Raw genomic sequence first — 13802 nt, 5'->3', positions numbered from 1 at the left:
CTCTGGGAAATCATGGGAGACGGGGGAGATTCCAGAAGACTGGAAGGGGGCAAATATAGTGCCCATCTATAAAAAGGGAAATAAAAACAACCCAGGAAACTACAGACCAGTTAGTTTAACTTCTGTGCCAGGGAAGATAATGGAGCAAATAATTAAAGAAATCATCTGCAAACACTTGGAAGGTGGTAAGGTGATAGGGAATAGCCAGCATGGATTTGTAAAGAACAAATCGTGTCAAACTAATCTGATAGCATTCTTTGATAGGATAACGAGCCTTGTGGATAAGGGAGAAGCGGTGGATGTGATATACCTAGACTTTACTAAGGCATTTGATACGGTCTCACATGATATTCTTATAGATAAACTAGGAAAGTACAATTTAGATGGGGCTAGTACAAGGTGGGTGAATAACTGGCTGGATAATCGTACTCAGAGAGTAGTTATTAATGGCTCCCAATCCTGCTGGCAAGGTATAACAAGTGGGGTTCCGCAGGGGTCTGTTTTGGGACCGGCTCTGTTCAATATCTTCATCAACGATTTAGATGTTGGCATAGAAAGTACGCTTATTAAGTTTGCGGACAATACCAAACTGGGAGGGATTGCAACTGCTTTGGAGGACAGGGTCAAAATTCAAAACGATCTGGACAAATTGGAGAAATGGTCTGAGGTAAACAGGATGAAGTTCAATAAAGATAAATGCAAAGTGCTCCACTTAGGAAGGAACAATCAGTTTCATACATACAGAATGGGAGGAGACTGTCTAGGAAGGAGTATGGCAGAAAGAGATCTAGGGGTCATAGTGGACCACAAGCTTAATATGAGTCAACAGTGTGATACTGTTGCAAAAAAAGCAAATGTGATTCTGTGATGCATTAACAGGTGTGTTGTAAACAAGACACGAGAAGTCATTCTTCCGCTTTACTCTGCGCTGGTTAGGCCTCAACTGGAGTATTGTGTCCAGTTCTGGGCACCGCATTTCAAGAAAGATGTGGAGAAACTGGAGAGGGTCCAGAGAAGAGCAACGAGAATGATTAAAGGTCTTGAGAACATGAATTATGAAGGAAGGCTGAAGGAATTGGGTTTGTTTAGTTTGGAAAAGAGAAGACTGAGAGGGGATATGATAGCAGTTTTCAGGTATCTAAAAGGGTGTCATCAGGAGGAGGGAGAAAACTTGTTCACCTTAGCCTCCAATGATAGAACAAGAAGCAATGGGCTTAAACTGCAGCAAGGGAGATTTAGATTGGACATTAGGAAAAAGTTCCTAACTGTCAGGGTAGTTAAACACTGGAATAGGTTGCCTAGGGAAGTTGTGGAATCTCCATCTCTGGAGATATTTAAGAGTAGGTTAGGTAAATGTCTATTAGGGATGGTCTAGACAGTATTTGGTCCTGCCATGAGGGCAAGGGACTGGACTCGATGACCTCTCGAGGTCCCTTCCAGTCCTAGAGTCTATGAGTCTATGAGGATTTGCAAAATCTTTCGAGCCTGCTAAATCCATAGCAAAGGTGGTTGGGTACTTGCTGTATCTGATGTTGGTCTCCCTCAGGATTTGCTTTATGCCATTGAATGCAGACTTCTTCTTTTGAGCTTAGCTGAGAAGTCAGGAAAAAGAGAAACTTTGTGGCCTTGTACATAATGGTTTCAGATTTTCTGGAAGCTTCCATTAACCTTACTCAAACATTGAACTTCAGCAGCTTGAAAATGATGGGTCTGGGCTTGTCAGTCTCCAGTCTTCTAGCAAAAGGTATTTGATGAGCCCTTTCAATATTAAATGGGGGCTGCTGGAGGTCCAAATTAAATATGTCAGGGAGCAATTTCTGAAGAAAGCTAATGATATCCTTCTCCTCTAGACCTCACCAACGTCCAGGAAGCAAAGGGTTTTTCTTTGAGATCTGTTTTCTAAGTCATCCCATTTTTCTTCCAGTTTGTCTAGTCTCAGCTTTAAGAAGGCGGTTTCTTCTTTAATTTCAATGGCATTCTTTTGTAGCTCATTTTCCAAGTGACTCATTTGGGATTTTACATCACATATATTTTTAGAGAGGCCACAAATGTCTTTTGAGATTAAATTCAGTCAGTCTGTGAGGAACTCTTTCAGTACCACAATATCCTGTGCTAGGTTCTGCAGAGGTCTTGTGGTCCTCCCCCTTCAATGGCTTGGGTGATTCAGTCTTAGGTCTTTTGTTGCCTCTCATTTTTTCATTGGAATCCATATTCAACAGTTTGAAGCATATCCCTGGGATTAATTGAAACTTCTATGACAGAAATTTATTGCCAGTTTGCTAGGAAATTAATCAGAGGAAAATTGATATGTGGGTAGAGAGGAGGTCTGGAACCAGACCACTTCTTTCTCATCAGTACCATGCTAATGCTCACACACCCCTAACAATCCCCCGGTCTGGACCTTTTCAAATCATCAACCCAAATCAATTTGACTCCCATCCAAATCTCTGTGGAGCTTTTCTCTCTCTACCCCATTGCCTTTCCGTCTGTGCTATAGGGTAAGTCCTCCCAAAAGTGTAGCAATACCATACTTCCTGCATATGCTTCATGTAGTCTTTGGTTTCCCAAATGACACATTTTCCACTGGGGCAGAAATAAAGATGTTCAGGAGAGGTCAAGACTAGATGATTAAGATGGTCCCTTCTGGCCTTAAAGTATCAGGGTAATCTGATTGCGGGTCATGAGACATTTTGCTGACATTGACCGTCTGCAGGCATGGCTCCCTGCAGCTCTCAGTGGCATTAAGTCTATGAGACAGGGCAATCTCAGGCTGCAGCTACACAGAGCAGTGGGAAGTTAGCTCATTTCTGTACGTAGTTCCTGTTCACGATAAAGGCTTTATCCTGATACTTGTAAGCTCATGAGTAAGATACTATACAGACAAGCAGGAGGAGCCACTTTCAGTGGGATCCTGATGAGTGTGTGTTGTTTCTGTGGAATCTGATCCTTGGGACAGACTTCGTCCATTCTCTTCTAAGGCGGAATTTGCTGTAGTCACAACTTTTCCTCAGCTTCCAAAGCCACATTGTCAGTTTTTGCGGGCAACCAAGCAGAGATGCTGGCTCTCTAATGGATCATCTGAGAAGGTGTATATCAATATTGCCCCAATGCGTAAGCACTAGCAGCAGTGACCATGGGTATGCTAAGACAGGAGCAGTAAAAAGAGCTCTTTTCAAATCTAAAACCACTAAATCATACTTGACCACTGAAATGGTTTCCCTTTCTTGCCCAACCTATGCAATGGTTCCACAAGATTGGCAACCCCCCAGACAAACCTATTTTACAAAACTCTGCATATCTGAGAGTGTCTGGGGAAGTAGCCAGTTCTGCACAGCCTCCATTTTCATTTTGTCAGTGGAAATTCCCTCCAATGAGTGTGTGCCTGAGGTTGATTACCACTCTTTGGAACAACTTGGATTTCTTTGGGTTCAACTCCAGACCACTGGTAGATGTATCAAAAGTTCAAAGGTTTTAGCATGCACTAAGATATCATAACTATCAGGCTGAGAGACATTCCATGCAGTATCCACTTCATAACCTCTCAAACGTGGCCAGCACATTACACAAGCCATTCCACTAGATTGTCACAGGCCTTGTCCTAATGTGAAAGCAGTTTTCCCCTGTCTTTTGCCTCTACTTTCACTTGCCAATACCCACTTTTAATATACAGTATGGAAAACCAGACTGAATCTGTTACAGCATCTAGGGTATCATCTATTCATGATAATAGAATCTGATACTGCTGTGTGGACTATAGAAAATGAAGTCATTTTAAAGGATTCTTATCTATCTTTTTTTTCTTCATCAGAACTAAGGGTGAGACCCAAGGTTTTGTAGCCAATTTGTTTATGTACCAGCATATAACTAAATTGCTTTCCTTAAGTTTTACATTATTGCCAATTTTCCTCATTTTAGAAACCAAATTTAAAAATTTTTCCAACTGTTCAAGAATGTCATGAACCACATTAGGATTCCCTTTTCGATCATACATAGTAGATATAAATCTGTACCCACAAGGCTCCTGGTGGATCTCACTGGTGGCTGCTGCTTCTTCTGTTGGACTGCTGCAAGGAAAGGTTCAAGTTCTGAGGCAAATCTCACAGTCCAAGGGTCTTTGGCCTCCTTTCCCTGATCTTGATCTTCAAGTCCCAGTCCAAGTGTGCATCTATTAATTAGCTCATCACTGATTTTTGCTGATATGCCAGGAGTATAGGTTCCCTCAGTTCCTCTGCCAGTTCAGATGGAGTCTCTTCTTTCCTTTTCCTTCTAGCTTTTAGCGGTGTCCTGGCCATCTAGATTGATAGCTACCTCTGAACTGCATATCAAGAACTTGTACCAGATCTGGATCAAATAATATCTTTTCTAGGGGTAAGTTCTGCAGTACCATCAGTGCTGGGCCACTTCCTGCCTGGAACCCTGCCTTTTGTCCATCTTCCCAGAATTCATTTAGGCTATGATGATGAACTGAGCCAAATAAGCCTCTTTTAGGGAACTTTTCCCTTTCTCAAATAATACAAAAGCCTACTATTTATGAGAGGAATCCCACCTATTCTATCTATTAAACAGGTTAGATATTGTAATTGTCCAGTCTTACACAGGTTTTATGGCTGGTGTGATTCCCCATCCAGGAAGAATGGATCGGGAATCACTTCCCTACTCCCACTATGGTCTGTGATTCTTTGAATTCCTGCTCCAGATTATTTTTTAGCTCCAAAAATTCTTGTGCAGCTCATCGTTGTTAGCAAGTTCCAAGTTGGTCAAAGCTTTCTTGGTCACCATTATTTCCCGGTCCAAGGTAGTTAGACCAAGGTTTCTGGTCATCTCACTAATCCAGTTTACCAGTCCAAATAGAGAGTTTTGTGGTTGGGCTTCCAAATTTGCCTACATGCTTTTTGGCTGCTTCCACAACAATAATTTTATCTCTGACTACAGGTCAACTCTCAGTCACTTCCAGGAAACCTCCAGATATTTCTTTAATTCTTTTTGTGAAATCTCCAGCTTTTGTTTAATTCTTGTTTTTGGTCTTGTTTTTAATTCCATTTGGTCATCTTTGATTTCTATGAGCACCTCTCATTTGTTCCAGTTTACTTCAACCGGAATATCAGCTCACAATTTCCCTCCATAGAGACTTTATCCCACTTCTGGCACCAGAGTTACCCTTTTAGCTCAAGCAGTTAGCCAATATTTGGGGCCTTGCTGAGTTCTTTCTATTAGGAGGAGAAATTGATTACATGAATTACTTGTTTCTTTGGTGCAGTCTTCTTTATTTATAAAGAATGCACATGAAGTCCAGTTAGCCTGAAAGAAGAGTGATTAGTACACTTATCAGCTTTAACCAGTCTGCAATAGATGGCAGCCATTAACATCCTCCAGAATAACAGTATTATAGCGATGTGACTGTGACATTATACTTCAGTTAACAATTTAATAACACATGTAATCTTAGTCCCTATTTCCAATTACTATAAAACTTTGTCTAAAAATGTCTTTAGGATCAAAAATATCTCCTGCTTGGCATCAGCCTCCTAATGACATTTTTGACACTTTAAAAAAAAAAAACTTGCTTGTCTCTCTTGAAATTAGCTATACGTAAAAACAAGAAAATCAAACCAGCCAACACCCAGCCATATCTGTGTGTATTGGTTCACAATAAATATTTTCTTATTCTGAAAACATAATAATAAAGTACTTTAGAAAAAAATGTAAAGCTAATTTCCCAGTTAGTTCACTAAAAGAGTTTTATAGTATTTTCCCCTTGAATTGAAAGCACTGATACAATATTCAGTGCCCTAACCTCTGTGGTGCATCTCTGTGTAAAGGAGTCACTGCAGGGTTAAATTTAGCCTAGCATATTTTTTCAGTTAAGCAGTAGGTTAAGATTTTAATTACTTTTAAGATGGAACATAGGATCTCCATTCCCATGATCAGCCCTTCTGCACCTGTTGCAGGCTGAATTCATAGTCCTACTGAGGTCAGTGGGACTACCCAAAGTGTATTAAGTTAAGAATATGCATACTTTTTTGTAGAATTCTGGTCTTACTTAGTGTCTATAATTCTGAACATCATTCTTACCAGTATTATGCATGGCACTGTAGGCTTAATTTTACAAACATTTTTCAAATTTGGTATTCACTAATTCCAGTCTGACCTAGTGCAACAGAACATCTTCTTCAATGTACTCCGTAATTCTGGACTTCGGAATGCATAAATCATAGGGTCAATGATGCCATTGCACAAGATGAGTGTAGCATTCACATGGAAAATGGACATGTAACAAGCACAGTAAGGGTTAAGTGGGCAAAACTTCATGAGGAGGATGTGAAGAAGAAAGGGTCCCCAACAGCAAAGGAAAACACCAAAGAAAATAGTTAATGTAATAGCTCCTTTCAAGTTAACTCTCTGGGGACCTGCACTGGTAGGCAGTGAAGCGATCTTTTTGGCATGAGATCGTGCAAGCAGGAACATGTGGATATAGAGGCATAATATAAAAATTAACATAAAAGGAAACAGAATAGTGAAGGAAATGACCGTAGCTGTTTCATGGGAGAAGATGGTCATAGCAATGCCACTCCCTGCACAGAATGCCCAAATTACTGCCAGGATGATTAAAGCACGATTCAGTGTCATGATGTTATGATACTGTAATGCAAAAAATATAGTTATGTATCGGTCAGCTGCAATGGCTAACAAGCTGAAAACGGACCCCAGCAAAGACAGAACAAATAAAGAATCCATGACATCATCTATCTTGGTCTCCAAGTCTCCACGAGGTGTCAGATACCCCATTTTGCATAAGATGATCAAGGTGTTCTCCAAAGTTTTGTACAGACTGACCAACATATCTGAAACTGATAAACTACAGATAAACAAGTACATGGGCAAGTGGAGATTCTTATTCTTGATCACAGCTATAAGAACAAGTAGGTTCTCCAGTATTCCAGCAATGGCAATTGTGAAAAAGACTTCTTCTGGTACTACAACCTGGGTGCAATCACTGTTCATGGAGAGATTACTGATATTTTCAAATGAAGGAATGCGTGTCTGCCCTAGGAGTCTCATTATTTGAGAAGCACTATCAGGCCTCATTTCTTCTGCTTGTAGAAAAATATGTGATTACTCAGGCATAACTTCACTGAGACACCGACCTGTCATTCAGATAATCTTTTCTGTGGTGAAGCCTTTCTGGTTCTATCTTGAGCAATTGTAAGACTTAAGCGAGATGTATTCAGCAACCTGTGATAAAATGTACAGAAAAGTAAGTGAGAGGAAAATTAATACATCTCTGTGATAAAATTAGATATTTTGAAGTTCAACCTACAAATTTACTGTGATGGAATGAACATTTTTCATCAGTAAACTGGTTTGGCTAAAGTAACAGTTGTCCTAAGCCTCAGCCTAAATCTCAAAGGAAAATAAAATGTTAAGTCCTTTTTAGGCTGAATAAAGATAAATATATTTCCCTCCTTATTTGGCCTCCTACATTTGCTGAAATCGATCCCAGATTCCCTGAATATCTGGCAATGTTTACTTGCCTAGCTGCTTACTTTGAATAATTTTGGCACTTCTCACAAGATTGACAATATTACAAGAAACAACTAGATAAATGCCAACTGAAGCTGATGTGTAGGGCAACAGCATATTTATCTTCACACTTGTTTTGAAGCAATGCGTGGGGAGGCATGTGGAGTCATGTGCCCCTCACCCCCCAGCTTTGCTGCCTGGCTTGTATTGAGCATGCTCACACAGACTGAGCATGCTCAGTAACACTGCTGAAGCCAGCTCTCCTCACTCTGCCCCACCATTGTTAGCAGGCATGGGTCATCTCTGCTTGTTCATATATGAAAACTTGTAAATATTTTTCATAGGTACATTAGGGATTATTTTGCTGGTGGAGCTGTCTGAAGCCACTTTTCAAGTAAATCGAAATGTTCTAATTTGGCAAACATACCAGTAATTTAGGTTGAGATCCAAAGGAAATTCTTAAACAAATTGTACAGTATTTGGGCTGGGCTGTAAAATTTGTTCAAGAATTTCCTTTGGCACTCAACCTAAATTACTAGTGTTTGCCAAATCAGAATAACATTTCGAAAAGCTGACAGCTTTGCTTCAGTGTACTTGATGCTCTTTTTTCATTATGACCTCAATCCAACCCCCAGTAAAGTCAACAGGAATCTTTCCATTGACTTTAGGGGAATTGGATCAAGCTCTGTATGCTTGTAGCTAGGGTTACCAGATAGCAAATGTGAAAAAAATGGGTGCCTATATAAGAAAAAGTCCCCCAAACCAGAACTGTCCCTTTAAAAATGGGACATCTAGTATGTGGAGATATACCTTTTTCATAGAACTGGAAGGGACCCTGAAAGGTCATCAAGTTCAGACCCCTGCCTTTACTAGTAGGACTAAGTACTGATTTTGCCTCCAATCCCCAAGTGGCCTCCTCTCAAGGATTGAACTCATAACTCTGGGTTTAGCAAGCCAATTGTCAAACCACTGAGCTATCCCTCCCTTCCACTCTAGTCACTCTACTTGTAGCTATTCATTTAGATGTAAATTGGTGGATTACTTTGCCCTTGGGACAATAGGACCTAGAGCTTTCTGTCATTATTATGCCTCCAATTGCAGAATACATTTACTGTTGCTATTGAGAATGCCCATAGTTAAAACCAGCAGAAGAAAGATTTTTAAGCTATATAAATCTGGGATCACACCTCTTTACATGCCTGACCAACATAGCTATACCAACAGCAGTCTGTAGTGTAGATATAGCCTTAGTTTTAAAGGGGCACACATAAAAGACTCCTTTATGCTATACTCTTCCTCCCACTGCAAACTGCCTGTTATTGACAACAGATTTCAACAATAAGTGCAGCTGAATTTGTGCTTGATAGGGTTTAGCCACAACCTAGACAACTGTGTTCAGCGCCATTTTAGTAGCCAGTGGCTTTGACCACAGTTCACCACCATTCGATCACTGAGTTCTCTACTGCTGAGATTGTTAGCAAAGTTGTAAGTTGCGGTCATGGCTTTTGATAGCCATCAGGAACTGGATGAACACCTCCAATTCACTTCATTTAGGTTTAAAAGAAAATATTCTGGAGAATGCCTGTGTTTATTTGAAAGGCTCTGATGTGGAGTAAATGAGTTACATTATATGGCACAAATGCACTGCATCTAACTGAAAATTCTCTATTATAAATAAAACATGGTACTTCAGGAGGGAATTAATACTGAAAATGGGAGATTTAGCTTTGTCTGTAAATTGACAGGGATTTTTCCAGAGACAAGGCAGGTGAGGTAATATCTTTTATTGGACCAAACTTCTGCTGGTTAGAAAGACAAGCTTTCCATCTCTCTGAGCTACTGCCATAGGGAAGCTTTAGGATTTATAAAGCTAGCAGTCAATTTCCGAACAATTTTATTTTGATATTTGATTCATTTAATAAAAACAGATAAAACTGTAGTTCAATGGGATTTAGGCAAAATATCTCCCACAGGGAAAAATGCATTTATTAAATCAATGTTTTTTCATATATGGTTTCATTACAAGATCTTTTAGTTCCCATACTCAGTAGATACCACTGAGCTTACCTTCTAGTAAGTAAGGCATCATATTCACACAGATCAATGGCATATTAAAAAGTAGTGGATGCTGTTAAACCCTGGTCTGCAAGAACAAACTGTGTACATTCAATGGCTAGCAGCAGCTATTAATTTTAAAAGAATTGGAGGGTGCTTATAAAAGTCCATAAGACAGGGCTGTACAAGTGTTGCTTAACTGTTAATATGTGGAACTCAATGCCTAGAAGGTTAATTTGGGGAGTGGGAAAAATGCAAAATAAAAACCAGAATTTCATATTTCTTCTTCTGAATACTTTTTTTCCATTTTTTTTCTTAATTAAAAATAATTGTAACCCAAACAATGACATGGGCTAGGGTTATGCCCTTACTGAACCTTAAATGATACCTGCTCAAACTGGTATGGGAACAGGCCTGTCTGCCATTGTCCTGAAGTTGTCTGTTGTTCCTTAGAGGTTGTGGATTAAAAAACGTCTTGTAAAGCAAGGTTCTCAAACTTTTCCTAGGGTGGACCACATCTTAATGGAGCTAATGTTTGATGGACCAACCTCACTCCCCTCTAGTGAGCATCCCATGGAGTGGACCACTATTACTACTTGCAGTCACATAACTTCCTGATGTAAGTACAGTAATTGGTAACAGAAGGGCTTATGGTCTAAATAAACCAGACACAGGTCTGGGGAAGGGCAATAACACACAAGCAGAGCAAACAATGTGATGGTAGCAAACCTCACGTTAGTGCTGCAGTTTTTTGGGGGTGGGTTTACTTAGGAGTGGATCAAGTAACTGGAATGAAAAGGGAAGGGGAAGAAGTTGAAGGGGACAGGGCAAGGGAGAACAAGGTAAGAGGAAGAAGCGTGGAATGAAGCTGAGGAGAAGAGACTGTGAGGGAGTGGGAGGGCTGTGGAAACAGGACAGAAAAATTCCAGTCAAAACTGTAAAAAAGTTCTACGAATGTCCCAGCATCCCTGCTTTGTTTGCTTCTGTCTATGGGCTAGAGGGTCTGGCTGGCGCCTCTCTGCAGTTTTCCCCCAAGGCCATTGGGGGGGGGGGGTTGGGGAAGGGAGACACCACCTAGGTCCTAGTGCCCCCAAGTATTTATGGAGGAATCTCCCCTTCATAGTCCTGGGTCGAGGAGTGGTCCAGACTCGGCCCTATATTACTTCTTGCCCCTCAGCCCCTGCTTTGGCTACTTCTACTCCTGGTAGCTAGAGTAGCTCCTCTCTGCAGTTTCCTCCCAAGACGATATGAGGATAGGATGAGGAGGCACCACTGGGTCCTAGTGCTCCTCTTTTTCACACCACTTTGGTAGCTTAAGGCAGTGCTTCTCAAAGTGGTTCGCGCACCGGTGCTGGTCCACGGTGAGTTTCCTCATAAGAGTGTTGAATAGGATAATAATATGGCACCAGTCCCTGGCACACTGGAAAAAAAACTGCTGGTCCCTCACATCAGATAGCTTGAGAAGCACTGGCTTAAGGCACATTTACACTGTCAAAGGGGCATAAAGGAGCCTTTGCATAACTGAGAATCAGGTCCCAGGGCTTGTCCTTTGAGGTGCTGATCACTCTGAACTCTTATTGGCCTCAATGGGAATTGAAGGCTCTCAGCACTACACAGGATTGAGCCCTTAAACATAATGCAGGGCTCCCTTTGTGTAAATCCCTGTAGATCTGTCCAAAAAATATCATTTCCTGTGTACTACAATTGCACTAAAGAGACTGTAGCACTTGAACGTTCCAGGAGTTCATCAGTTCTGCACTTGAGTTTTTACTGAATAGAGCTTTAGTTCATTAGACTAAAAAAGAGTTATAAATTGGCTTATTTTCCTTGTCTTCTACCTCCAGGTAAGATGTAGTTTCATCTTTGATCTATAATGCATACAATGATAAGGCCTTGAGACACATTCAATAAACTGTATTTCTTAAACTTTCATTACTTCTTAGCTTCCTTTGCCATATTTGAATCATTGATATAAAACCTTTGCACTCCAGCCTAGAGAGAGGGCATCTATAATTACTCTCTAAACCTTGGCTGTACATGATACACTGAACACGGAATGATTTTTCTTGGGTTCTCTTGGACTGCACAAAATGACTATGATAAACTCATCAATAAGGCAGAAATGATGGATTTACATCAGGCTTGTAGATTTTGTTTATGCCACCTATTAGGCTAGAAAGGTGATAAGTTGCATTTTTAGAGATACTGTGGCGTTAGCCTTGGTGGCATTCTAAATGATTAAGTATATCTCCTTTATCCAGAATCCACTGCTCCTGCAAAAGCTTTTGTCACTGGAGCAGGTTATGCATCTCCAGCATTTCAGTCCTGAAGCTACTCCATTTAATTCAGTAGCAAAACTCCCACTGACTTTGATGGGAGCAGAATCAGGATCTTCATCATGAAGTCTCACTGGAAGTCTGTTTACTTTATTTTCTACCTCTAAAAATAGCCAGTAGTGGAATAATGACTCAATTCAGAGGTGGTTTTGCAAGCTGTGTTTGATTGATTCCATGTAGCGCTGCTTATAGCATACTTCAGACTTTTTGTAGATGACAGCCCAACTCCTATGTCTGAGGTACATTAATGCAGCTAGGAGAAATACAATATTCACTGCTCCCTTTTATAATAAAAATATATTTTACAAAAATTATGGCAAATTACTTTTCCCCTTATTTCCAGTTTTCCAATAGCATTTGATTACATGCCATGCCTGTTAAAAGCACGGTTAAAGGGTTTTTTATTGATATCAAGCAAGTGAGCAGAGGATTATCTAATGTATTTTCATCAGCATGTAACTAATTGCATTCTTGAAAGCATAGGGAAAAGGAACTGTAATATTCAGGCAAGTAGCAAGGATGTGAAATTCTTTGCACTGGTTCTCTAATAGTCATAAAGCCTTGTCTTCTGTGTGGGTCAGGACTATGCTAGTCCTGGATGAACGTGAAACTTGGGGAGGAAGAGCACAAGGCATTTCTCCACTGCCTTGCACCTTGTATAGTCACTCACCCCTGTACAAAGTGAGTACATAAAGGGAACTTCATTGTTGTGCTTGTGCATGGAAAAAAGTGGGACAGCTTTGCACCTCGTTTATTCAGTGGTACTGGGGTCTTTCGCAGCTGTTCCCTGGCAGGCTAGGTCAGCCGTCAAAGCTGCCCCAATTTACTTTCTGTGGCAGTGACCCTCGTGGAAGATGTTTATGAATTACTTCAGCCATTTTGGTTTCTGCAAAGTTATTCACAGTACTGTGTAATTTAATTTCAGACATTTTATATGTGCCAACTAGGGTGACCAGATGTCCTGATTTTATAGGTGCAGTCCAGATTTTTGGGTCTTTTTCTTATATAGGGTCCTATTACCCCACCCCATCCCAATTTTTCACACTTGCTGTCTGGTCACCCTAGTGCCAACCTCTCTATGGCAGATGTACATCTCTGTTGAACAGAGCACCATATAGACATTTTACTGACTACAGGTGACATGTTTAACAACAATAAGCTCCAGAAGTATTGGAAGAGTTTTAAGCTAAGAATCTGGACAAAATGAAGACATGCAAACTATACAGCTAAAGAAAATATTTAAAAAAAAAAAGTACATATACATCCACACAAATCCTGCTGCCTTCTTATCTTCATAGAATATCAACTTTGAAATACCCAAAGTAAACATATTCTGTTTCTTCAATAAAGTGAATAAACTCTGCCCAAAGAGACCCCAGTCTCTTAATTTGAAAGTTTATAAATGTTCAATGTACTATAGATTTTAGTCAGCAAACAGTGAACAAATGCACGAAGGCAGTTAGACACAAAACACAAAAACAAACACAAAACCCCCTCCTGATTTTCCTTAACTCTGCTGGCCACAGATTCCTCTTTGTGCCACTTTGCTTCTGTTATCAATTTTCTACAATTCCTAATGTCTGATTTATATCCATTACTATCAACTTTCCCTTCTCCTATTTGTTTTATATACTTTTTTTTTAAATAGTTGCCTTCACTTCCCCTGTAACCCAGGTCTGTTTTTTAATCCATATGGCCTTCTTCCTTGACTATGGCTTTTTGGACATCTAGCAACGTTTTTTTTAATGATTCCCAATTATCAGTGACATTTTTCTGATTAAATTCCTCCGCCCAGCTAATTTAGCTGAGTTGCTTTCAGCCTTTTGAATCTGGCCCTAATAAGGCACCAAGTATTTATATATTATTGGTCTGGACTTCATTGGGCTTGGG

At 40.2% G+C, this 13802-nt stretch overlaps 1 protein-coding gene across 1 annotated transcript; it reads right to left on the bottom strand.

The window, feature by feature from the left end:
- Positions 1–6132: 6132 nt before the first annotated feature.
- On the bottom strand, positions 6133–7059 carry MC2R (melanocortin 2 receptor). Its single transcript, XM_030549547.1, has one exon. It carries the CDS (start codon positions 7057–7059, stop codon positions 6133–6135), a length of 927 nt encoding a protein of 308 aa, XP_030405407.1.
- Between the last annotated feature and the right edge of the window lie 6743 nt (positions 7060–13802).

The sequence above is a fragment of the Gopherus evgoodei genome, chromosome 2 (assembly GCF_007399415.2).
Source record: "Gopherus evgoodei ecotype Sinaloan lineage chromosome 2, rGopEvg1_v1.p, whole genome shotgun sequence".
NCBI classification, from domain to species: Eukaryota; Metazoa; Chordata; order Testudines; family Testudinidae; genus Gopherus; species Gopherus evgoodei.
The sequence above is the reverse complement of the archived record's forward strand: the minus strand, read 5'-3'. Positions and strand labels throughout refer to the sequence as shown.

Excerpts from the sequence above, each read along its gene's own strand:
- MC2R (XM_030549547.1), bottom strand. The coding sequence starts at position 7,059 with ATGAGACTCCTAGGGCAGACACGCATTCCTTCATTTGAAAATATCAGT.